General features: G+C 46.7%; 1 protein-coding gene across 11 annotated transcripts in view; it reads right to left on the reverse strand.

Moving 5' to 3' along the window:
- Positions 1 to 381: 381 nt before the first annotated feature.
- The window catches only part of PRR14L (proline rich 14 like), a 40,611-nt gene continuing 15,160 nt past the window's right edge, over positions 382 to 25,832 (reverse strand). For 3 of the 11 annotated variants that reach the window (XM_055549607.1, XM_055549609.1, XM_055549608.1), the window contains exons 2-9: positions 24,485 to 24,557; positions 21,936 to 21,985; positions 16,690 to 21,820; positions 15,758 to 15,829; positions 15,016 to 15,187; positions 14,371 to 14,477; positions 7,297 to 7,368; positions 382 to 4,600 (exon numbers count right to left, since the gene is read on the reverse strand). In XM_055549607.1, the coding sequence (XP_055405582.1) occupies positions 4,321 to 4,600; positions 7,297 to 7,368; positions 14,371 to 14,477; positions 15,016 to 15,187; positions 15,758 to 15,829; positions 16,690 to 21,761 (5,775 nt within the window). In that variant the 5' untranslated portion in view covers positions 21,762 to 21,820; positions 21,936 to 21,985; positions 24,485 to 24,557 and the 3' untranslated portion in view covers positions 382 to 4,320. Of the gene's footprint in view, positions 4,601 to 7,296; positions 7,369 to 11,850; positions 12,378 to 14,370; positions 14,478 to 15,015; positions 15,188 to 15,757; positions 15,830 to 16,689; positions 21,821 to 21,935; positions 21,986 to 22,292; positions 22,391 to 23,851; positions 24,069 to 24,484; positions 24,558 to 25,832 lie in introns of those variants that run through there. The other 8 variants (XM_055549603.1, XM_055549598.1, XM_055549599.1 and 5 more) reach the window with 5 other exon arrangements.

Genomic DNA, 25,832 nt, shown 5'->3' on the forward strand with positions numbered 1-25,832 from the left:
TGATTTCCTAGCCATGTGACAAAACCAGCACTATTCAAAAACCACACCTAAAACACTGTGGTCAGCTTCCCTACCCAACCTAGCAGGGTGTGACACGAATCTCGAGGAGTCTTGGCTGTTTCCAGATCCTGAAGCCCCTCAAAACGATCCACCGCCTGAGTACACCTAAAATGCTGCACAACGGGCTCAGGAGGCCGCCCACGGGTGGAGCTCTGCACGTGCCCCGAGCACGGACAGGCCTCAAAAAGTGGTGACCACTTTGGGAGGAAACATGTTTGTTGTGATATATGTAACTTTGGAATGTCTATTAAAATAAACAGCAACCTCATTATATTACAGGTAAAATTTTAACTTATGAAGCCATAAGAGGAGCCTTGAGAGTTATTTGAAAGGTTTTCAAAAAAAAAAAAAAAAGAATCGTTTTATTTTCATAAATTAACACACATAACAGTGGGATTTTTAGTCACAAACTACCGAACAGAAAAGGAACTGCAGGGGCATTGTGTGTGCCAAGTTACCAAAAATGTACAAATTTCACTGAACTATTGACCATGATAATTATATAAACACTTCAGGCAGCTATTTACTGGCCCAGACCAGCCCAAGGAGATGCTCAGGCCTCTCGCCAAGGATTAAAATCCAATTCAGCACCAGAGAGGGGCTCGAGAAGACACATGATGTACAAGGATCCAATCTGACAGGGTGCAGTGCCAGAGGGCGGACTATGCAGGGACCCTTGCTTCACAATCAGAATAAACAGCCTCTGCTGCTCAGTGTGTGGCTAGGTGATAGTGTCACACTTTGATTTTAGTAAAATGAAGCCTTCTTCCTGGCCAACTTTTGATACAGGAAGTTTGGCTGCGGCAAGGAGCCCTCCCCGTGCACGAATCCAGGGTAGGGTGCTACGAGCCTCTGGCCAACCACAGACTTTGGGGACAGCCACCCACGATGCTGTCTCAGAGGTCCTTTCCATGATACTGGGGTCGGGGGACACGCACAGAAAACAGAACACAAGGGAATTAAGGAAAGCACCGACTGCATACTCGGCCCCCAGGGAACGGGAGAAAGTACCACTGCCTACAAATTGGTCTTTTGCGGATCTCGACGTACATTATGAGATGAAATTCTAGCCTTGGAAACGAGCACTGGCTCTGTGTTCCACCAGCTGCAAGAGCCTTGGATTGGTGGCCCTGCCCTGCACCCTCTGTGCCACCCTCGGCCTGGCAGGCAGAGAACCAGCCCCACGGGGAGGACTGAGCCCAGAAGGTGGGATCTGCAGTTAACCTCAGGTTGGCTCTGGCGCCCTTGGTAAGGCCTTTCCAGGCAATATTGTGACAAAGTGTCTGATTTTCACAGCTCGAGGGGGAGTGCTGAGTTCCAGATTCACAGCATGAGTTTCTGAGCTCTTCCGGCTCCAAGTAAGGCAAACACTACATGTCTCTGCACTGCACCTTCCTTGGCTGTAGCTCTTAAGAGTAAGGTCAGTGTGAAAAAGTGGACATAATCTGCTTGAATGGGTGATGAGGTACATTTAAACTGATAGAGAAATGAAGCTGCAAAGGAAACCAGAAGAAAAAGGGGGAGGGTGGCCAATACTGTCAGAAACTGACAGAGAAAACCATAGCTGAGGGGTCAGTGAAAAGCCGACAGGCAGAACTGCTGATTGGACCTGAGATTTCTCCTCTCTTTCCCATATTAAAATCACTAAATCTGGTGGGGTGGGAAGTCCCCATCCATGGAAACTACTAACTCCAAGCCCAGAACCAGACCTCCCAAGGCTCTGGGCAGGTGGCGCCAGCAGCCAACTGGTGGCACGTGGCATAGCTCCTAGGACCACGGACAGTGCTGCAGCTGTTAGACATTAAGACAGGTGCGGCTGAACACAGCTAAAACCTGACGTGGACTTCAGGCAAGCAACTTCAAGTCTGCAGTGGGGGCCCCTTCTTAACTTTGGAATGAGGCAGGGCCAGAGGCAGGCCGAAAATTACAAGGGGAAGCTGGCCTCAGAGAAGCTACTTCCTACACTCCCAGGACAGGAAGGAACCCGGGTTCCACCTCCTCCACGCCTCCCCTCCAGACGCTGAAGCTCCAAACCCCGCTCCCAGCCCTGACAGATGCCATGCCTGCAAAGGGCAAACTTGAAATTGGATCTCCAGAATGTTGATGAAACCGCAGCTGCACCCACTTCAGTCTGCCACGTTTGCCCCACGGTGGACTCATCTACACTGGCGATGGAGCTGGCAAACAGGGTTCTGTTCATTTGCTGGGAGTTTGTCCAGCGGGAGCACCCTAAAAATGTTCTTACGTGGGCACAAACTCATCCCTACTCCCTTAAGCAAAAATATGGACAGAAGCATTTGTGTCTGAGGACCCTGTCCCAAGACGGGAGAGGTACTGAGGCGACACACAGGTCATGTCTACACAGTCTGAGCAAAGTGGATGCACGGTGGCAGCCTCTGGTTTGCACTGTCCACGGCTGGTGTGAATGCCTGACTCTCCTCCGATGCTGCGTGGCCATGGCCTGAGAAGCCTCCATGGGTCAGCAGGCCGATACTTCGGTTCCTGAAAGCTCTGCCTGAGGCAGTGGGCCGACGAGACACATGTGGCACGTTTCTCACACTGTCCGTTTTTCTGCTCCAGTGTGGCACAGACTGTCAGCCTGCAGAGGAAAGGCACATAGAGACCCCCACCCCCCACCCCATCTCCCTGCCCGCTGACTTACGGGGGAACAAAAGGAACCCAGGAGACGTGATCCAGGATGGGACCACTCAGCCCTCTCACAGCCTGGGAAACGTCCCCACTGGCCGGCGCTGCTCCCCGGAGGAGGGTGGAGGTGGCGGCCGGCGCCTGGGCTGGGTTTTCAGTGTCTGGCTCACCAGCCAAGGAATGCTAACTCTCTGCACTCTCGTTTACAGAGACAGAGATGAAAAGAAAAGCTAAAACGCAAGGGAAGGGGAAGGGGGAGCAGGGTGAGGGCACACAGGCCTGACGTGGGATGGGACAAAGCCTCTGGGCTGGGGGCCTCACATGGCAGCCGGCCGCTCCCCGGCCCACACACTCCTCGGGTGCACAAAGAGCTGAGAGACCTGCCTGACGTTCCTCCAGGCTTCCAGCAGCACTGATGCAGGAGCCTGGAGGACAGTGAGGTGCCCTCAGAGGGGGCTGCCCGTGAACTCCGTGACCTCGGCTGGCCCCCTGTCCCCCTGGACCAAGTGGCTCTGGCAGCTGTGGACACTCTGGGTTGGCCTTCGTCACCACCAGGGCCGCTGTGGACCTTTGTCATGGACACCACTTCAGATGAAACCCGCTGAGACCACATCCAACTTTCCAACTTGTTAAATGACCAGGAGAGAAACCTGCTCTTACTTCTGTCATTACAATAAATACATCTAGTTAGTGGCCGAGAATGAGAACCCAGATGAGTTACAACATTCATGCCCCGAGTTGCATGTGGGGAAGAGGCTGCCCAAACGCGTTGATGGGAAAGGAAGGCTCTTGGCTACCCACCAACAAACCGGGTCAAATGCCTGTCGTGTGTTCTGGAGATGTGTATTGTCTTTCTCCTTGATATCTTAAAAAATTCGTTTTAAAATCACATTTAAAGGCTCCAAACATGCAGCAAAAATTTAAAAAAAAAAAAAGAGGGAAATAAAACAAAGGAAAATAATCAACACCACAACATTAAAAAGTGCAACTTACTTCAAATGGGCCCTGGACGGGCTCCTCTGGCACTAGTGACCCACAGTCACAGACAGGAAAAGACAATAGGGAAAAGACACACACACACACACACACACACACACACACACACACCCCTCCCCCTGGTTCTGGACAGACGGACTCAAAGGATTAGAAAACACAACAGCTCATCTTTCCTTAACTACTGAAGTGAGCCAGTGAGACCTCATGGGACAGGACGCCAGTCTCTCTCCCCAGGCCACATGTCTGAATGATCTTGGTCTAGCACCACCATAAACGACGTGGGACTTTCACATGGACGTGCAAATGCTGTGAGTCGTTGAAACCTAGTGTTGCTGAAGGGGTGCTGCGTGCCCCTCCACGGATGGCAGAGAATGGGGTGAGGAGGCCGGCGTCATCCGGGACCATTTCCAAGAGAAAGGGAGCGTTCCTGAGGTTCTGTGCTCAGCAGTACAAGCTAGAGGGCCTTCCTACACCAACTCCAACAGAGGCTGCACCCAGAAGGAGGTAAAAATCCACAGCCTGCGCTCTGAGGGGTTTAGCTGGGAGGGCAAAATCAGGCATCCTCTTCCAGGAGGCCAAGAAAAGTCTGAAGCCGAGACCCCCAACCTGAATTGCCACTCAGCAGCCGGATGACTGCTCCTGCTCCTCCTCTTCCTTGGCAAAGAAGGTCTCCAGTTCCATCAGTTTCTGTATCAAGAGCGCGTCCAGCTCCCGGCTCTGCAGTGCTGCCTTCTGGGCCCGCGTAAAGCTGCCTGCTACCTTGACCTTTCCACGTGCACGCCTCTTCCGAGGGACTGTGAAATCCTGAAACTCCAGGACTCGCTTCCTCTTCTGCTGACTGATGGAGATGAGCGTACCGTTTCTTTCCTTAGGTTCCTCGAAAATGGTCTCTAAACACCTAAAGGTGAAATACAAGACAGGATCACTGACACGCAGACCTGGGGGGCCACCGACCCTCCCAATCTATGCTGAAGGCTCACTGCTCCTGACTTAGCTCCTGTCTCTGGCCTGGAGCTTTATTTTTTTATGACCAAAAAAATACATATACATATATATATATATATATATATATGAATATGTAACACAAGCACTTTGAATATGTAATACAAGCAATTTGGAAAACTCAGCAGTGGCCACAGGACTGGAAAAGGTCAGTTTTCATTTCAATCCCAAGGAAAGGCAATGCCAAAGAATGTTCAAACTATTGCACAATTGCACTCATCTCACATGCTAGCAAAGTAATGCTCAAAATTCTCCAAGCCAGGCTTCAACAGTATGTGAACCATGAACTTCCAGATATTCAAGCTGCATTTAGAAAAGGCAGAGGAACCAGAGATCAAACTGCCAACATCCACTGGATCACAGAAAAAGCAAGAGAGTTCCAGAAAGACATCTACTTCTGCTTTATTGACTATGTCAAAGCCTTTAACTGTGGATCACAATAAACTGTGGGAAATTCTTAAAGAGATGGGAATACCAGACTACCTTACTTGCCTCTTGAGAAATATGTATGCAGGTCAAGAAGCAACAGTTAGAACCAGACATGGAACAATAGACTGGTTCCAAATTGGGAAAGGAGTACGTCAAGGCTGTATATTGTCACCCTGCTTATTTAACTTGTATGCAGAGTACATCAGGCAAAAAGCCAGGCTGGATGAAGCACAAGCTGGAATCAAGATTGCTGGGAGAAATATCAAAAACCTCAGATATGCAGATGACACCACCCCTATGGCAGAAAGTAAAGAAGAACAAAAGAGCCTTTTGATTGAAGAGGAAAGTGAAAAAGTTGGCTTAAAACTCAACATTCAAAAAATTAAAATCATGGCATCCAGTCCCATCACTTCAGGGCAAACAGACATGGAAACAATGGAAACAGTGACAGATTTTATATTTTGGGGCTCCAAAATCACTGCGGATGGTGATTGCAGCCATGAAATTAAAAGCCGCTTGCTCCTTGGAAGAAAAGCTGTGACCAACCTAGACAGCATATTAAAAAGCAGAGACATTACTTTGCCAACAAAGGTCTGTCTAGTCAAGGCTATGGTTTTTCCAGCGATCATGTATGGATGTGAGAGTTGGACTGTGAAGAAAGCTGAGTGCCGAAGAACTGATGCTTTTGAACTGTGGTGTTGGAGAAGACTCTTGACAGTCCCTTGGACTGCAAGGAGATCCAACCAGTCCATCCTAAACAAAATCAGTCCTGAATATTCATTGGAAGGACTGATGCTAAGCTGAAACTCCAATACTTTGGCCACCTGATGCGAAGAGCTGACTCACTGGAAAAGACCCTGATGCTGGGAAAGACTGAAGGCAGGAGAAGGGGAAGACACAGCATGAGATGGTTGGATGGCATCACCAACTCTATGGACATGAGTTTGCACAAGCTCCAGGAGTTGGTGATGGACAGAGAAGCCTGGTGTGCTGCAGGCCATGGGGTTGCAAAGAGTCAGACACGACTGAGCGACTGAACTGAACTGAATACAAGCACATAGTGAAGAAATGGAAATTGGACAGGATGGTAAAGAATAAAAGTAAGACACCCCCACCCCACTAGCAACAGTGTTTCATGTATCCTCCCAAAGTCATTCAGCATACAGATGTGCACAGGTAAACATGCGTCTGCAGAGGTCAGCCCTGATGTGTGAAGGGCTAGGTAGCAAACATTTTAAAAACTGATGAGCCACTTGGGTCTCTGCTACATATTTATTTTCATTTTTTAAACAGTCCTTTGAAAGAACAGAGATCATTCTTAGCTCATAGGACTGGAAAAAAAGAAAGGAAACAGGCGGCTGGCTGAACCTGGCCTGTAGTTTGCCAACTCACGGCACCATCCATCCGGCAGTCTGGGTTCCTCTTTACTCAAAGGGTAGCAGACCACAGGCTCTCCTGTGCACTGTGCCGCTCTGACTAGCAATAACCTTTAAGAGTGCCCCAGCTGGGTATGCAGGGATCCCATTTTAAATGGCTGTGCAGTGTAACCCACAGTCAGGATGGATCATAATTTAGTTAGAACTCTAGTAATGGGTATTTTTAAAGTTGTTTCCAACCCTCTCCTATTATTGAGTTGGCCAAAAAGTCTATTCAGGTTTGTAAAACTGTATGGACAAATTTAAAAAAACTTTTTTGGCCAACCCAATATTTAGCAATGCTGCAATGAACAGCATTATATGACAAAGGCTTCATAGCAAATGCTCATCCTATCTTATAGGATAAAACTCTTCTCCTTCATCCTAGACACCACAGGAATGCAATAAACGTTCAACGATTTGAACAGAATTTAGACCCACACAAAGCCAAGTAAGTGAAATGTCTTCTGTATTTGGGTTTGGAGTCAAATCTGTAGATCAATGATTCCTAGTCTTGAAGACACAAGTACAAACGAAAAGAGGATGACCAACCTGACACACATTTCTCTCCTGTCCTACTGCTGACTCCAACTCAAGCTAACACTGAAAATACCAATGCTAGTTCTTTTTAGATCCGGTACTGGAAGAACTGAACATAAAACCCTTTCCAAAGTGAAAAGACTGGAGACTTATGTCCATCGTTTCAGAAGCCCTCCCAATCTATTATTTCCTACTTGTGTGTACCTACCTGTTTGCAGGAGGAGATTTATAATTCTTGTTGGTATATATTTCTTCTAAACTAAACTCTTTTTTCTTTAACCTGAAAAGAGAAAAAGGTATAAATTCTTCATGGTCTCGGTTTTAAGAAAACAGATTTATTTATTTGGCTCTGCTGGTTAGTTGCGGCATGTGGAAGCTAGCTCCCTGACCAGGGATCAGTCCCAGGCCCCCTGAATTGAGAGCTTGGAGTCTTAGCCACTGGACCACCAGGAAAGTCCCTTCATGGTCTCCTAAGAGCAACAAGATTGGTTTCCCAACTTTATCCTTTTCCCGTCTTTTACTTTCCAATAGCTCTTGATATGGCTCATGTGAACCATGAATCCTGGATCTTCCTTTTCATGCTGCTGATCTTAACTTTGTGAGATTCAGTTCAGTTATACTTACTGGGAGGGATATAACTGGATCTGTACCTATTATCTTAGCTTACAGCTTCTTTTTTTCCTACTTTTTCAATGTTTCTTCTCTTTGACTGACTGTTCTCTTTTTTATCCTCCCCTCCTGGCTTGAAAATTATTCATCTTCTGTTCTTTTAGCAGTTGCAAGAATTTTGATTAGCATATTTAACTTAGAAACTGAAGTGCAGTAATATTTTTACCCTTCTCTCAAACAACACAAGGTCCTGGGAAGTTCTAAGTCTAATCAATACTGTCCCAATTTATATGTTAGCAGTGTTCTACGTTGCCTTTTGATTTTGTAATTATGCATCTAATGAGCTAACCATGTTATCTCTTTATTCTGTTAATTAAATTTCCTTTACTCTATTAACATGGTATACTACACGGATTGATTTCCTATGTTCAACTACCTCTGCATTCCTGGGATAAAACCCACTTGGTCATGGGTGTAACCATTTTTTCAAATATGTTGCTGGATTCAGTTTGCTAGTATTTGAAGATTTTGGTGTCTACATTTACAAAGTTTCCCGGCTTCTTTTAAGATCATCTTTCTGTCTTTGGAACTCTGAGCTCTCCTCCCCGCCATGTTATCTGTTCTCTATGTCTTTGTCTCCATTGCTGCCCTACAAATAGGCTCATCAGTACAATCTTTCTAGATTCCATAAATATGCGTTAAAATGTGATATTTGTTTTTCTCTTTCTGACTTACTTCACTCTGTATGACAGATTCTGGGTTCATCCACCTCATCAGAACTGACTCAAATGTGTTCCTTTTTATGGCTAATAGTCCCCTGTATATACGAGTTTGTGTTTTGTCTGTTTATAGCTTGTTTCTTTTTTCCCCAGCAGGAAAGATACAATTTTTATGAAATAGCTTATTCAGATTTTTATTTTGACTCTGAATTTTGTTATAGTTAACCATTTCCTATGGTTTCTTCAAGTATTCTTTTTTTTACGTTTAAGTCTGATTTCATGTGGAATATATTCTGCTGAAAGGAGAGACCCAGCTTTATTATTCTTAGAATGGCTGCCCAGCTGTCCCAGTGGCACTTTACTGATTAGCCCATCTTTACATCACTGATTTGAGGGGACACCTTTGTTACGTATTAAATTTCTCTATGTATTTGTGTCTATTTATGGACTCCTATTTTTGTTTTACAAGCTTGTATATTAATCCTCTGGCATCATGTTGTTTTGTTCTTCTCCATTCTACCATATTTATTGATTTTTTGACATGTACATGTGTGTTTAGTCACTCAGTCATGTCTGACTCTTTTGTGACCCCATGGATGGTAGTCCAACAGGCTCCTCTGTCCATGAAATTTTCCAGGCAAGAACACTGGAGTGGGTTGCCATTTCCTACTCCAGGGGATCTTTCTGACCCAGGGACTGAATCCTGGTCCCTTGCATTTCCTACATTGGCAGGCAGATTCTTTTTTTTTTTTTATTTAGTTGAAGGATAATTGCTTTACAATATTGTGTTGGTTTCTGCTATTCATCAACATGCAGACAGATTATTTACCATATACACAGCTTTACTGTTAGCTGTGCTGGGTCTTTGCTGCTGCACTTGGGCTTTCTCTAATTGCAGTCAGCGGGGGCTACTCTTCATTGCAGTGCGCGGGCTTCTAATTGTGGTGGCTTCCTCTGTGGAGCGTGGGCTCCAGGGCACGTGGGCTTCAGTAGTTATGGCTTGCGCGCGCTAGAGCGTGGGCTCAGTAGTTGTGGCGAACGGGCTTAGCAGCTCTGCATCATGTGGGATCTTTCTGGATCAGAGACTGAATCCATGTCCCTTGTGTTAGCAGGCAGACTCTTATCTACTGTGCTACCAGGCAAGCCCTGGCATCATGTTGTTTAAATTGCTGAGATTTTACAACATATTTTAAGATCTTTTAAGACTATATTCTTTTTTTTTTTTTTAATCTACTTATTTTTGGCTGGGCTGGGTCTTACTCAGGCTTTCTCCAGTTGCAGCGAGTGAGGGCTACTCTTCACGTGTTGCATGGGCTTCTCATTTCAGTGGCTTATTGCAGAGCACAGGCTCTAGGCACTCACACTTAGTGGCTGTGGTATGCAGGCTCTAGGGTATGCAAGCTTTAGCAGTTGCAGTTTGCAGGCTTAGTTGCTGCACAGTAAGTAGAATCTTCCCGGACCAGAGATCGAACACATGTCCCATGCATTGGCAGCAGATTCTTTACCACTGGATCACACAGGAAGTCCCAAGACTAGTACTCTTTTATTTCACTTGTTTGCTGCATTTTCCAGGCTATTCATGCTTTAGTTCTGTACCCACATTAAATACGTGGCTTCCTGTTCATTCATATCTCTTCCTAAAACTACAGAGCCTGGTCAAGTGTACTTGCTTTAAATTTTGTTTATTGGAATGTACCAGTTACTAAATTACTGCTTCTCAGCTCAGAATGTGCCCTCGGTATCTGCTCTGTGATAATGGAATCTTGGCCTCCTTATACATTTCTTTTCTGCAGTGAGTACAGTGCTGGACTTTGGCAAAAGAAGGCACCAGAGGAACACTGGAGGAGGAAGGGAGCTTTTTTCTTGCTCCTGCCACATGGTCCATCGTGGGTGTTTGTGTACTGGGGTGTCTGGGGTGGAGTCAGATGGGGACACTTAGAGGGGCTCAGCCCCAGCTGAACAGCCAGAGTGTGCAGCCTCCGAGGACCCCTGCAGCACTAGTTTGGTGACCACTGCACCACAGATAAGGCATTCAGGGACAGAGCCCACGGTGGGACCCCAACTTCCTGGGGGTCATTTCCTGTGACTCCCCTGGAGGAAACATCCCCCACTGCAGGCCACGCAACTGCAGCAGCACCCCAACACCCTGGGTGCAGCCCTCCAGCCTCATCTCGTGTCCCACAAGGCTGCTGTTGTTTCCTGCTCACCCAGCTCCGGTGTTAGCAACCCAGCCATCTGATGGCTGCAACCATACCTTCTGCAACAAAATCAGACTCCAGTTGAGGTGAGGGCCCTAAGATGCCCTTCAGAATTCTCTGTATGGGGCACTTCCCTGGTGGCTCAGTAATAAAGAATCTCCTGCCAATGCAGGAGGCATAGGTTCGATCCCTGGTCTGGGAAGATCCTACATGGCGCAGAGCAACTAAGCCGATGTGTCAAAACTACTGAGCCTGTGCTCTAGAGCCCAGAACTGCAACTACTGAGCCCAAGCGCCCTAGAACTTGGGCTCCACAAGAAGATAAGCCAGTGCAATGAGAAGCCTGCCCACTGCAACCAAGAGCAGCTCCCCAGAACTACAGAAAATTCTCTGTACACCTCTATGGTTACTCTTCTGTTATATTTATAGTTTAACACTTTAATATTAAACTTGCCCTGTTTAACATACCATGCGGTTTCCGTCTCTGAATGGACTCAGACTGATACGTGATACTAAGGTAAAACCCCTAAGGCTTTGCTAGACCACGGGTCCTCATACTGGCATACTGGAAGACTTTCAAGAGAGCACACGGGAACTCAGCTCCAACGTAATCAACCTCCTGAACTCTAATCTCCTGCTCATGACTCATCTAGAAGTGTCCGTACGCTCATGCATAACTTCCCACAAATTCTTCCCGAATAGTCCCATCCACCCTGAATTCTACCTTAGTATCAGAATCAAATCACTGATCTCACCAACCCCTCTTAGAGATTAATGAAGTCACTGTAAACTTGTCTTGGATGTGTCTCTCCCCACTTCACACAAGGTTCCATGAAGCGGCTTTATCGAGAGGAGACTTGGTTTGGTATAAGGATATCTGGATTTCAGATTCAGTGTGGAATGGAGCTCTCAGAGGGACTTTGTTTCATTCACCTCCTGACTATTATAAGACAACGCCTATTTAAGAGAGTTTCAAACACCAAAAACAGTTTAACTGTACACAATGTCTTTTTCAAACTATTCTCAACACTCAGTCTGTTATCACTTAGAAAAGCTGGACTTAATAGTTGATTCTTCTTCTTAAAAAAAAAAAGTAACTGAAATGTTTACTGGGACTATTAAACTTTTGAAGATAAAGTATATAAAACTTAGAAGGATTTTAATCAAATGTTATACAGAAACATTTAAGTCAATTATTCAATCTTCATCTTATAAAATACAACTTCTACTTTCTGTTAACAACAAAAATTATATGATGAGCTGCCATGACAATTGGTTTGCAGTGATACACTTGTACCCTACATTGAAGTGATGAGATTTTATATTAATTAATGGATCTCTTTTTTTCCCCATGATTAGTTGTTCCTAAAAGTCTAATCACAGTTTGATTCGTGCATGTGCACACATGTACTGAAGCAACATCGTGCTTTGTTATATAGTCCTCTCTTTGTAACTTATTATTTTAGCTAAAAATCACATTGCTTTATTATAAATTCAATAACAGGAAGTTTTTATACATAAATTTAAACTTTGTCTTATGACTTTTAGAAATCTGTAAGATGTATTCCATAGTTTATTTCTCAATGGTCTGTATGGTTCTCTTGAAGGTGAATATTAACATAATTGTTGTTTCATAGCCCTGGGCGTGGAGGGGAGACCGTATTTGTGGCACTGTGCCATTTCATGTAAGAGACTTGGGCATCCATGGATTTTGGTATCCACAGGAGCTCTTGGAACCACTTGCCCGAGGATACTGAGGGACGACTGCATTTGAATTGGAAAACAGAAAAGTAAGGAAGTAAGACTGATCCGGCTGATGGGCTTGAAAAATAAAACATGCCTTTGCTAATTAAGTTACATGTCAAAAATTTTCCATAAGTTTAAGGCACTAAATCAGCATCTTCAAGACATAAAAGTGTACTTGAAGTAATAAAAGCATCTTAATCAAAATGTCTTTGGTAAAGACTTATTGAAGATCCTAGTTTTCAACCTCACTCATTATATAGGATTAAATAAAGTACCTCTAAGTGACAAAGTAGCATGTAATTTGTTAGCTATCTGATACTGGTCAGATCCTCCTGGGTCACGTCCCACAAACTGAGACACTGCCTATCTGCAAAGCCTGGGTAACAGAACCCAAGGGAGTCAGCACTTTTCAATTCTTTGCTTTCAAAAAAAAATTAAGTGATAAATCATTAAATATAATTTGATGAGAGATCACTGAAGTATTTTTTAATATTACTTGACAGAACTTGAAAGGGTTGAATGTCACTGTTCCACTAAAACTCTCTCCACTCCCACTACTTATCTAAATAAGGTGAATAAGGTATTCTAGAACTTTTATCTACCAAAAAATTGAAGATAGGATATCATAATTCTGAACCCTACTTTGTTCTAGTAAAAAGGACTATTCAACACAGGATATCTGAAATACTTTAAAAATTTCTCTTGAAAAGACATTGTAAAAAAAAAAAAAGAAAGAAAAGACATTGCAGGATGATCAATAAAAGAACTGTAGAATACAACACATTAAGATAAAACCAAGTGGGAAAAGCGGAACGTCAATCATAGTAATAGTTAACTGTCACATCTGTGTTGTGTGAAGCAATAAAATAGATACATTTTTTTTTCTCAACTGGACTGTACAACAATTTTAAATATTGGGAATTCTTATTTACCTTCTACAGGTAAGTCCTTGATGTTCAGGAGGGTGAAATAACTTACTTTGGGTTAATCAAGGGACACAGGCTTCCATTCGCCAATGAGAAATGAATGAGTGAAATCCATCACAAAGGAAACGTAACTAGATATCTTATAAAAATGTGTGTATCTTCATTGTGTGTGTGCCTGTGTACACATGCACACAGTCGTGTCCCACTCTTTGTGACCCCAAGCACTGCAGCCCACCAGGCTCCTCGTCCATGGAATTTTACAGGCAAGAATCCTGGAGTGGGTTGCCATTCCCTTCTCCATGGGATTGTCCGGGCCCAGGGATCGAACCCGGGTCTCGTGCATCTCCTGCATTGGCAGGTGGACCCTTTACCACTAGCGCCACCTGGGAAGCACATGTGTGTAATACACATCATCCCCAAACTCCAATCATGTCAAATACACAATCCAGAATCATGCCCAATACATAATTTAGTAATTGTTTTCTTTTCACTTCGCTCTTTAGGGATGAGCAATCATCTCTGTCACAAAAATCTTTTGAATCCTTAAAACTTTAGAATCTTTAGAATCTTTAAAATTTTAAATCATCTCTGTACCATAACACGGATCTAGCATTTTCTTAAAAAAAAAAAACAAAAAAAAAAAGACTTCTCTCATAACTTGTGGGTCGCTTTCCAGTTCTGCGTGAAGAATGTCGTGAGTCTGGGCTGTGCAGTTGAGTGAGACCTGTGGGGATAGGACCCACCAGGGCCAGGACAGAAGTTCCGGCATAACACAGGTCTCTCAGCCACTGAGCCCTGGCACCGGCACCTAAGCCTGGAGACAACGGCAGTGCTGATTTCCCAGCACCCCTGGAGGAGGCATTGGGATTGTAAACACAGAGGGACCTGGCACAGAGAGCTCAGGAAGTGACCCAGAACCCTGCACACAAATCTCTGGCCACAGTACTGGTGAAATTCTTTTGGATAAATTCCTATAAGTATTGATATAACAAAAGCTCAGAGTATATGATCATTGAAAAGGCCGCTATATTATACTAAACAATTTCCAGAAAAATACATCCGTGTGTGTTAGAGAAGGCGCTCACCTTTTGGGTCGAGGAAGGCCCATGGGCGTGAGGTTAGGGTCTGGCTTAGGAATGGTTTTCCGGATGCGAATCTGTGAGACTTTCTTCGGCCTCTTCTCCAGCTCAGCCTATTTTTAAGAAGAAAGACAGGTTGTAAGTCATTCTAAATACACAGAGGCCCCTTTGTTGACACTCACCACACTACTTCCTCAGTATACAGGTGGCTTCGGGAAGCAGTTTTATGACAGAGCTCCCCCAACCACTCCTCCCAACAGCATTTTCAGCAACTGCCCCCTTCATGTCACTGTGCGTGCAGTTCAGATACTGAGATGATCAATACACAAGTTTAAAACTGTTGGAGACAGTGGATGCTGAGAAACTGAAGCACAGCATCATTCACTCATCTCTGAATGTGTGAAGTCCCCTGCTCTGTGCTTCAATTCTCTGAATGTTGTTAAACGTGTCATTAAGAAAAAAGGGTCCGGAGAGCAACGAGGATGAAGAGATCCCAGGCACCCTTTAGTGGCCAATGGAAGAGCCCCTGTCCTGGTGACATCCGGTACTGGGCTGAAGCTACAGGTGGCAATAAGGAGACCCGGGGGCTGTCTGCACCTGTCGCGGAAGCTGAGGCGCCTCTGCCACCCGAGCCCACCGCACCAAGTTTACCTCTTTCTGGTCTGGAGGGCTGCCCTGTGGTCGGGGGCAGGCGGCCGTCACACCGTCCAGCTCGTCAAACCCGGGAACCGGGAACTCTGAGGCTGAGAACAGGAGCTTGCTGACGGCTGAGTCTGTTACCAGGTGAGACTTTGGTACCAAGGCAGGGAATGGAGGCTCTAGCCTGAGAGAGACAAAGAAGCAAATGTGGGACAGGTTCACCGTCCGCGCCGGCACTAAGTGACATTCCCGTAAGGCTGTCCCCATGTTGCTTCTGGACACGCCTGTGTCTGCATGTGTGATAAACTACAAGAATGTGGTCAACCCAGTTCCCTGGGGTGGAATAAGGAAACTTGGAAGATGCGGTGAATAAGGCAAAAAATGGGAAAAGGCAAGTGCTTGCAGGAAGAAGACATTTAGGGAACTGAACAAACGAATTGTGCTTGGATATGATCAACAGCATCCCGGCACTGAAATCGGCTCAAGGCCTGAGATGTATCTTGAGGGGACTTGCAGTACAATGAGCTGGCTCCTGATTTTGACTTCTTTCATTTTTTCAGTAAATGGGACTGATCACACAAATCACACAACTTTAGTTACACAGTCCTGAAGCTGAACCTCTGCCTGTGCACCTGAGAGATGCAGATCAGGCTTAGAAGGAGAATAGAGGCCAGAACTGCACCGAGCTCAACCCACAGCAGCTGCTAGAGTACCTCCCTCAGCCCCACGTCTCCCTCCCTCCACAAGCCCTCACCTCATGTGACTGCCGCCGGCACTGTAAGCAGCTTCCAGGCCTGGAAGAGGCATGGACGGTAACACGGTGCGGCTGAAGTGGAGCAAGAATAAAGAGTGACAGGTCAGGGCGGCAGGATGGTGGGAAAGGCTGTGGAGCCCCGCGGGTTTGGAAGGATGCTCAGAGCCCAGGGAAGACCTGAGAAGTGTCCATCTACCCACAGAGACAAAAACCTGCCTCCAGGGCATGGAATTTACATGTCCATGCCCATCACTGGAACGGAGGTGGGCTGACAGGAGGGCTGTGTCCTGACTTAAATGGAAAAGCAGAGAGATTAAAAGGCAAACTGATATTGGTGAAATTATTTTCAACTGTTCTCAGTGGTCAAACCACAAGAACTCTTTCCCAGTTCATAAAAGCCTATGAATTCTATAGCTATAACATGTACATGCCAATCTTTGAAGTTCCTCTGCTCCAGAAAGAAACAGAGGTAGGCTTATAAACAGTCTGGGTGTTTGCCTGCATAATTAATTTAAAAAGTACTTCTGTATCCTTTACACACCAAATACTGAGTATAACAGCTGTGAACAGATCATAGATACAAGTCACAAGTCACCACTTACAGTCTTTAACACACAGTGCGATTTTTTCTTGGCAAGAAGAGGGCAAGAGAAGAAAAGGAGAGATTTAAGATTTAATGGTTCGTAGAATTAAACCAACAGAATGAAGGAAGGTACCAAATAAAGGGTTCTGCAGGAAATCCAGATCCTTCAGGAAAATTCGAGGGGCCCGCACTTCAGAATTACTGCTGCACTTTCTTAGCAGAGATCTGGCAATAAACAGGCAATGCAGACACAGACTCTGAGCCTTGTAGCTTTAGGAGTGCCCTCCCCTCTCCCCAGTGGGAGGATGCAAACATGGGACTTCAGCAAAGGACGGGGCATGGAGTTTACCTGCTCGTGGCGCCCAGATGTGACTGCCGCTTGCTGTGAGAGGGTGGAAGGGCGGAGATCTCCAAGGGGCAGGCGGAAGGCCCATGCTGGCTCCAGATGGACAGCACCCGGCCCACCGAGTAGGGCAGGGAGCAGAAGACCTTGTCAGCTATGGAGGCGGGAGACCGCAGCCCTTTGAGGCCCTGTGTTAACTGGGTCATGAAGAGCCTCTGCATGGCAGGCGTGTGGCTGGTGCAGCTCCGTTTCTTCGTCCAGATCCGGTAGCATCCCGGGGAGCAGAGTGCTAGGAGCGTGTGGAGCCCGAGGACGGAACAGCCCCCTCTGGTCTGGACTAGGGCGGTGGCCCTGCAGTCCTGGAGGGGAACTGGAGGCTGGGCGCCTGCCTGGCTGCAGAGGCCAGGGTCTCCCCTGAATGTGGCCATTCCAGGGCAGCCATGGGCCAGGAAGAAGGAGAAGGTCCACTTGGGAGGTGGAGAACGGCCCCAGCGGGCCTCTCCTAAGGCGAGTCTCGCGGGCGCACAGTGCTCAGGGAAAGTCCTGGGGGACTCGGCCACGTGCTCAGGGCCCAGCTTCACACGGAAGGATACCGGGAAGGTTTCGGAACCGAGCAGCAGCGATGGCATCTTGTCACTCACATCTATGAAGCTCATTTTGACAGTTTCGAGCGAATAAAGTGTCAGGGGTTTACTGCTAGGCTTCCTGTCCCAGTCACCAGCTGCCAGACACGGGTTCAGCTGCGTCGTGCTGCAGGAGAAGCCGTCCAGGAGCCTCCGGTATCGGAGCTGCTTGTAGCTTTTAGCCACGGGTAGAAGGTCCGAGGAGCACCGCCGGGACCGCAGCTTCTGGGTCCTGGCAGCGGGGGCCAGTCTGGAGGCGAGGATAGACAGCTTGCTGAGTAAGGCCAATTCTTTGGTAGGCATCCGCACATTCAGGCCCCCCGAGGGTGGGCCCGGGGCGGCCTTCAGCTTTGGTACGTGGCTCACAAGGCTTCTGGCAGGGGCTGTTTCAGGCTCTGGGCACGCAGGTACAGACATGGCACGGGAAGTGAGAAACCTGTGTGCTTTCGTGGGGATGGTCTCAGAGGAGCTCTTTAGGAAAGCAGAATGTGCGATTCTACTCCTTTTCCTCCCTACGGAGACCAGCTCCTGGCAGGAGACCTTCTTGCAGGTTCGGGGGGGCTGCTTCTTTAAGGGCAGCGCCCCCTTCCTGTGAGAAATGTTCCCAAAGGCACCGTGGAAGGCCTCCCGCCCGGCGGAGCTGGGGTCTCGAGCACGCCGAGGGGCAGTGCGGGGGCCGGGGCACGTGCGTGACTCCGTGTCCTTTCTCAGCGGGTGACACGAGCTTTCCTCCTTCAGGTCTATGAGCTTCTGAGGCCCCACGGCAGAGGCGCCCGTGGCCGGCTTTGCTGAGGTGACGTCCGTTTCTGAGGCGGGCTCATCTTCGCCACCCTGGAGTGGGCTCTGACTCTGCCCCTCATCTGACAACGTATGAGATGTTGTGCACTGTCCCAACACTGTGTGTGCTTCTTTCTGGCGTGCCTGCTCCTCTTCCTTGTGGCTCAGAACCTTCTGGCTTGGGCGTCTCTCCGAGTCAGCCGGCACCCTCGGAGCTCTAAGGTGGGTCTGAGAGGCCTGGCTTGGGTCGTCAGTGAGACCGCCTTCCCTGATCGCCATCTCTTGCGACTCCTGCCCGGCAGGAAACTGACCCCATGGCCCGCTCTGCTGCTCTGCAGTGTCTTCTCCTTTCACGTTAGTTTCTGCATCTAGCGTCAAAGGCGAGCTCTCCGCCCTGATGGCTGCGCTGCTCTCTTTGCTAGGCTCACTCTCACTCCTTGGTGCTCCTCCTTCCATCTCAGGCAGGACTATGGTGTTCTTATTCTCACAAGGCATTTCACCGTCTATTGGCTTAAAAAGGTTTTGGGGGTCAGTTTCTTCACTATTAATAATTGTTTCTGATTTTTTTTGAGACAATGGGTGCAAAGGCATTATCTCAGTGGATTTCAGGCTTCTCGAGGGGACAGAGTTTACATCATAGTGTCCAGAAAATGTCAACTCTACTGAAGAAATTTCAATGGTATTTTCTTTGTCTTGCTCAGTATTTATTTCTAGTCTTGATCCTTCAATTGTTCCTTGTGTTTCTCTCAGGGATGCTTCTTTAACTTGCTCTTCATGATGAATGTAATTTAAAGACATATTTATTTTACCCAATACTCTTACATCTGGTTCATGATCTGCGACAGACCCTGTGTCAGGCACACAAGGGCCTGGACACACTTCCATTTCACAGTCTTCTACGGGTCTCCATACTTTCTCTTCACATGATTTTTTAATATTGAGAGAGTCTGATGTAGAAGCAGCAGCATCTTGAAAATCCGACTCCTGGTCAATCACTCCTATAAATGCAGCAACAGGCGCTCCCCTCTGGGACAGCGTACTCGCTGAGGCTTTCGGCGACGTTGCCCTGGTGTGCCTTGCACCCCCAGTGAGAGTACCAGAAACCCTTCCATCCAGAATGCCTTCTGTGGGCTCGTCACTACAGCCTGTGGAGACCACATGTGCTGTCCCATCTGTGGGCTCCGCACAATCAGAAGTCCTCCCACAGCCCCCTTTCTTGGGGCTCCTGCCAGATGCTGAACTGTTACTGCCTGAACCAACGGGTGGAGCCTTCAGGCTGTGGCTCGCCTCTCTGTCAGGCTCTGTGGGCGACTTGCGCTGGTCACGGCCGAGCGTCTCCTCAGCTGGGTTACCTTCACCTCTGCATTCATTGGGTCCGCCTGGGTCACCCTGGGAGCCGAGGGCGTCATCTGCTTTCTGCTTGGGAGTTTCAGCTGCTTGGTTCATGTTCTTAACACCGGAGAACATTATGGGAGGAAACTGGCCAAACAATTTTTTAGGACTTGGAATGTTTGTGGGTTGGTTTAATTCTTGTGCGACACGAGCAGAAACGTCACGTTGACAGAACACAGTCTCTTTGGGTGTGTCCTGTTCTTTTTCCTCTGGCCCTTCCTTGCGTGGTCGGGTGGTTTGGTCTGGAGCTTCACTGTTTAATGTACCTGCCATCATTTCATCTCTGGCCTCACCTCTGGGAAGGCTGCCTTCAGTTTCTCCGTCACCTGGCTCACTTTCCTCTGATGCACAATTCTTTCTACAGCTGCAGCTTTCCACAGAGCTGTCTCTCCCTTGGGAGTGGTGATCGATATGCTGAAAGGTATCTTCATACTTGGTTAACAGACAGTTCTCAACGCCCAGGATCGTTCTGCTGGGCTCCAGGGCAGCACACCTGCTCTCCTCTGGGACGTTTTTCCTCACACAAGGGCAGCTAGAGAGATCCCGAGATGGAACGCTCTGACGTTCCCGGACTGAGACCTCTACAGGCAAGGCTGCCACTTCGCTCTTATCTGAGGGAAGTCCAGAATGCAGACTACCTGCTCCCGAATTAGCTGCTTCGGTCTTTCTTTCTAGGCTTTCTGATCTGCTGTTTAAGGTGGGACTGTTTGAAGAGGCACCACGGGTTCCGTCACTTGGTGGAGAGATGTCTTCCGTCTTTGCTTTCACAGGAGTGGGGTGGGCTCTGGCAGTGGCAGCTGCGCCATCCTCTGATGGAGGGCGCTGGCTCTGGCGGGGACCCTCGCTCACTGCCACAGGCATCTCTTTGTCGCTTGGCAACTTTGTGTGGGTTTCAGAATTAAGGGACACTTGATTTAAAACACATTCACTTCCTGTTTTGTTTACAACCAGTTTGTTGTCATGAAGAAATTTATTCACCTCCCAGGCAGCGCTCTGTTTACCTAAATGTGGACCATGGTCCTGGGCATTTTGTATGGCTATTTCTGACTCAGGCCTGTCATCAAGTTCTAGGGATGGTGGCAATGGAGTAATGTCTTTCTTGGGCTTAGACATCTCATTTATAGAATTTATCTGGTCCTCTGGCGTTAAATTCACAAGGGATTTCCCTTCAATTAAAAATCTGTTAGGTGAGGCTTCGTTTAACTGGGGTCTGCCTTCTAGATTTCTTTGGGTACAGACTAAGGAGTCACAGTCTCTACTGTGAGTCTTCTCAGTCAGCACACTGGGCTCTAGGGTAGTTGTCTGTTCTGGTTCTTCAATCTGCACTGAGGAGGGAAAATGACTCCCTTCAGAGTCTGTGCCTGGTTGGCTCATTTCAGCAAAAGTTCCTCTGTGGTCCTCATTGTTTGCCAAGCTACCGTGAACATCTAAAGTGATTTTCAAATCATTTTTTTCAAGCATTCCTTCCATGGCTTTAGTAAAAGAACTGGGTATGAAGGAACTGGAGCAGCCTATACGGGGACTGTCTCGAGGGCAGTAGTGATCGTGGGCATTTTCTTTGGGGAAGACAGTAGTCTCTTTTTTTCCAGAACAGTGGCGACTAGAATTCTCTCCTGGTTGCGTGGCGTTAACAAGGGAGAGTTCTCTTTCACTTCTAGGGTTCAAAGGCTGTTTGTGTTCTTCTCTAGAAGACAAGTTCTGGCTTTGACCATTCCCATCCAAATAGGAACTGTGCGTCTTTTCAGCGGATCCCTTTGGCAAGCCATCACCTTCAAGACCACACTTTTCTGAGGATGTTGTTCTGGATCCTGGACCAGATAAACCTGATGTGAAATGGGAAACTTTAGAATTTTCTTCTGAGGGTTCTGTTATAACCACCTTTCTCGTGGCTTTGGGACTGTCATGTGCAGCACTGTGTCTCTCACTGTGGTGCCCAGGGACCTGTTGGTGATTGTCGTCGGCTTCACAGACAAGGTTTAATTTACATAACTCTTCCTCCCTGCTGTCTGCTTTGGAAACAGCACTGTTCCCTGGTAACAATGACAACCAAGAAGAATAAGTTCTTATTTCTTCACGTTCTTTTTCTTTTGGAGTTGCTTCTGTTAATCCAGGGTCCACAATGTTTAAAGGCTCTAGGGAAACTAAGGTGCTGGACTCTGAAACCTCAGCACTGGTCATGATTTTGTCTGTCTCTGAGTGTCCATGGCACCCAGCCAAGAGACCCTGACTCACACGTCCATTCTCGAGTCCTTTGTTATCATCCACCTTAGTTCCATGGACCTTCATAACTTGAACTTCCTCAGTAGATGTCAGCAGAGTTTCAGCTGTGATTTGTACATTTCCTTCTGCACAAGAGAAATAAATCTGAATTAATGTGTAATCATTTGCTCTAACTTCATAAATTTAATCACACAACAAAAACAACTCCAAAAGAGGATTGCAAAGTTAGTGTTACAATACCATTGGCTTTGTTCTTCTTTGCAAAATATGACAGAGAGCCAAAAGAGTACCTGAAAGAAACAGGTTATTCTGAACAAATCCTTTCTTTAAATGTGTTACTTACTTAAACACACTGACCTAGCTGGACAAATGATGATAATGGGAGACATACGCTTAATTCAGTCTTAGGAAGCTTTCATCCTAAAGCATTTATAAAGCAGACTCACATTAAAATAGCTTATGTTATGAAATGACCATCTTAATACTTGAATAAATAAGTAATAAATAAAATTATCCTTGAAATAGAATAGTAACACATAAAGCCTTAAGTAAAAGAGATTAATCTGTAAGTGGAATATGAGTCTTGAACCCAATTACCTGCAAGGCTTGCCTCCCTACAGGGTCGGTCATGAGTTGGTAATAATTGAAGGTGAGAGACAGGTTCACAGGGATTTAGTATTTTTTCCTTTCCTCTTCTGAGTAAGTGAGAAATTTTTCATTATGAAACATTAAAACACACACACACAAAATACCTAAGATGTAAATGTAACTCATGAAGGAGTTTTACTTCCCACAAGTTCTCTGAAACTCTAGGCACAGGATGCAGTATAAAGAAGTTCCCCCAACCTGTTAATCTACAAAAGACTTTTTGTCCCTCTCCCAAAGCTGTTCACATAGAGGTAAATATGTGTATATGCCTGTACGTATGCTGCATGCATATAACAGGACGCCTACACTGAGCAGACAAAGCAAGATGCAAATCAACCTACAGATCTAGTTCCCACTAGAACATAAGCTCCACGAGGGGAACGATCACCTCTGATTTGGTATCTCCACCTCCCTGCTGTCTAGTGTAATACCCGGTACATAACAGCACTCAGTAAATATTTGTGGAGCTGATAAATGACTACAGTTAGGTGACATCAACAAATGCTATTGGATCTTACTGCTCACTCTGTACTGAACACCCCATGGTGACCCTGGCGACTGGTAGGTATGTTACAGATGTCAGCAGAACGAGGAATTAAGTGAGGGAAGCTGTTACAAGTTAGGCACACTGGAGGGTGAAATGTGTTCTGTGAGGTGTATGCCTGTTTAAGCAGCACAGGAGTTTCGCGACCTTGGTTGAACATCCTGGATTTGTAGTCGTGTGACAACTGTTTAAATGGTGCTTACGTTTGCAGAAATTGACAGACATCCTTAAACTTGTATGAAAATGCAATGGACACATAACACCCAACACTCAATCTTGAACAAAGAAAACGGACTGGAGGGGTTGGAGAGGAGGATAAGGAGCCTGCAAGATGGAAATGTTCCATTTTTTTTATTGTGTCGGTACAGCTGTGATTACACAACTGCGTGTTTGTGTACACACACACACACGAGTGAATTTCACTGTATGCAAGCTATACCTTAATTAAAAAAAAAAAGTCAGTGACCCAAATGTCTAGACCGCTTCCTGGTTGCCTTTTAAATGGGTGTGGTACTGGCTCATTTTTCAACTTTCCACTCCTCCAAAATGTGAATTACAGGAAGATAATGACTATCCTCAACTTCAGAGCTTTACTCTCCACAGGACAGCGAGGCCTTTGAGCCACAGAGAGAAACTCCAGCAGCAGGAAGCAGGAGGATGAACTAGGACAAGTGTCCTTTCTCACAAGGATGGTCTGCACCTCCTTTTCTGTCCAGGCTGCCAAAAGCATCATCAAATCTGACGCTGTTCCACAGTAACAAAATGTTCACGTGATTAAACATATTTGCTGGTTTTTTTTTTTTTTTTTTTTTGCAGCTCTAATTATTCTACATAGTTAATCTTAATTATGTAACAGATACACACAGAATCTTGGCTCAGCATCCTCTTCTAGGCCTCGGTTTCTTGCTTAATCAATGAACAGACCAATCAAAATGAAGCAGTATCTCTGAGGCCCATATCCTACCATTGTTTTGAGGAGCAAATATGTGTACGTGCTCAGTCACGTCTGACTCTTCGCGACCCCCTGGACTGTAGCCCATCAGGCTCCCCTGTCCGTGGGATTCTCCAGGCAAGAGCAGTTTGCCATTCCCTTCTCCAGGGGATCTTCCCAACCCAGGGATCAAACCTGAGTCTCTTGCATCTCCTGCATTGGCAGGCAGAGTTCTTTACCACTGCAAAACCTGAGGAGCAAATGAGGTAACAGAAATGAGCTTGGCAAACTCTCAAGGTGATGGGGAGTGGACGTGGATGAACACAGTGGGATGTCCTGTGAGGCAGTGGTTCCTGCCCCATCCATGTGAACTTGTTTGGAAGGCAGTGTTGCTTTACAAAGTCAAATGGAAGATGCCACACTAGTTTTAAGGTTCAACTCATAGTCAATGCCTCATTACAGAAAAAGTGGGAAGCAAAGTTAGTCACAGAAGAGGCACCATTGGATAACACCAGGGGCCTCCGAGCATGTCCATGGGCAGTAATCCCAATAGCTGCTACAGCCGGTCCCTTGTGCAAGACGGGGTCCTACAATCCTCATGTTCTCAGTGGGAACAAAAATGGTGTAACAAGTGGAAAAAGGAAAGGATGTGAGAGAAATGGATACCTTTGTTCCTCAGACCATCTTCAGGGAGGCCCGTGCATAAAAGTTCTTCACTTGCCTGCATCCGGAGGTCCTCCTGCGGTAAGAAAACCCAGTGGTCAAGGAAGACCCAGAGACTCCGAGCTCACAATGCCAACGATCCTCTGAGAGGCTTCTCTGCAGCTCTTAGAAATGTGCTAGTGGTCACAAGGACTGGGAACTGAAGGAAGCCACAAATTCAAGTACATACTATTAGTAAAACTTCCATTCCTCTAGACTTTGAGCTTGAAAAGTCAAGTTTCCCAAGGTCCTGACAGATCCAAACAAAACCTTGTGTCTTCTGAATCAATAAACACACTGGTGCAGTGTGATCTTAATAAAGTGAAAACCTAACTGGAAACTATCAGGAAGTTGGATGGCACCCAGCCCCTAACCATGTTCTTTCTTCCTGGAAGGGCTACTTTCCCTTTTCATCCCTGTTCACTGGAGCAGGGGACGAGGGGGAGCACCATCAATGACAACGGACAAGAGGGACTTCAGGAAAACAGGCAGGGGCAGCGTGGGTGTGGAGCCCGGTGAGGACAGGCTCCAAGTGGGCTGGCCAGCTGCAGACGCCGACTGACCAACGACGGCTGCTCACATCATAGTGTCCTTCTGGCTCACCTCTGTTTATTTGCCCACTGATTTACATTTTTTTTTTTTGCAATGTACACCCCAGACCAGTTGGACCCAAAGATTGACGACCTGCACTCCTACTTACCTCATCACTGACCCATCAGAAGGATGTCCACCAGCTAATCATGCCCTCTTTGAACAATTACTATAAAACTCCTCACTGTCTTCCCCAAGTGGGGACACTTGGATTTGAGGGCATTAGCCCACTGTGTCCCCCTTTGCCTGGCAAAGCAATAAAGTTATCCTTTTCTATTTCACCTGTCCCAAAACTCTGTCCCAGAGATTTGACTCAGCACCAGCATCGGGGCACAGAGAGGCTGAACTTCGCGCGTCACCCTGAGGAAACTGAGGGTAGGAACTAGATGCCCGCTGGCCAGCATTCAACTGCTGCAGCCACGCCACGCGTGACGGTGCACCCGGAGGAGACTCAGGAAGAGAGGCACAGGACACTGACCTCAGGGAGCTGAGGTGTGCATCAGAGGAATGAGTTCAGTGAGTTCAGACTCTTGCATCTTCCCACACAGATAAAAGCACTAAATTCCTTAACTGGAGATATCTGGGGGTTTTTTGGTCTTCTTCTTCTACTTTTTTTTAAAAAATCTTTTGGTTTTTCTTTTTGCCTCGCCCTGAGGCACGAAGGGTTTTGTACTCCCCCTCCCCACCAAGGGTGGAGCTCATGTCCCCTGAAGCGGAAGTG

This window comes from Bubalus kerabau, chromosome 16, assembly GCF_029407905.1.
Source record: "Bubalus kerabau isolate K-KA32 ecotype Philippines breed swamp buffalo chromosome 16, PCC_UOA_SB_1v2, whole genome shotgun sequence".
NCBI lineage: Eukaryota > Metazoa > Chordata > Mammalia > Artiodactyla > Bovidae > Bubalus > Bubalus kerabau.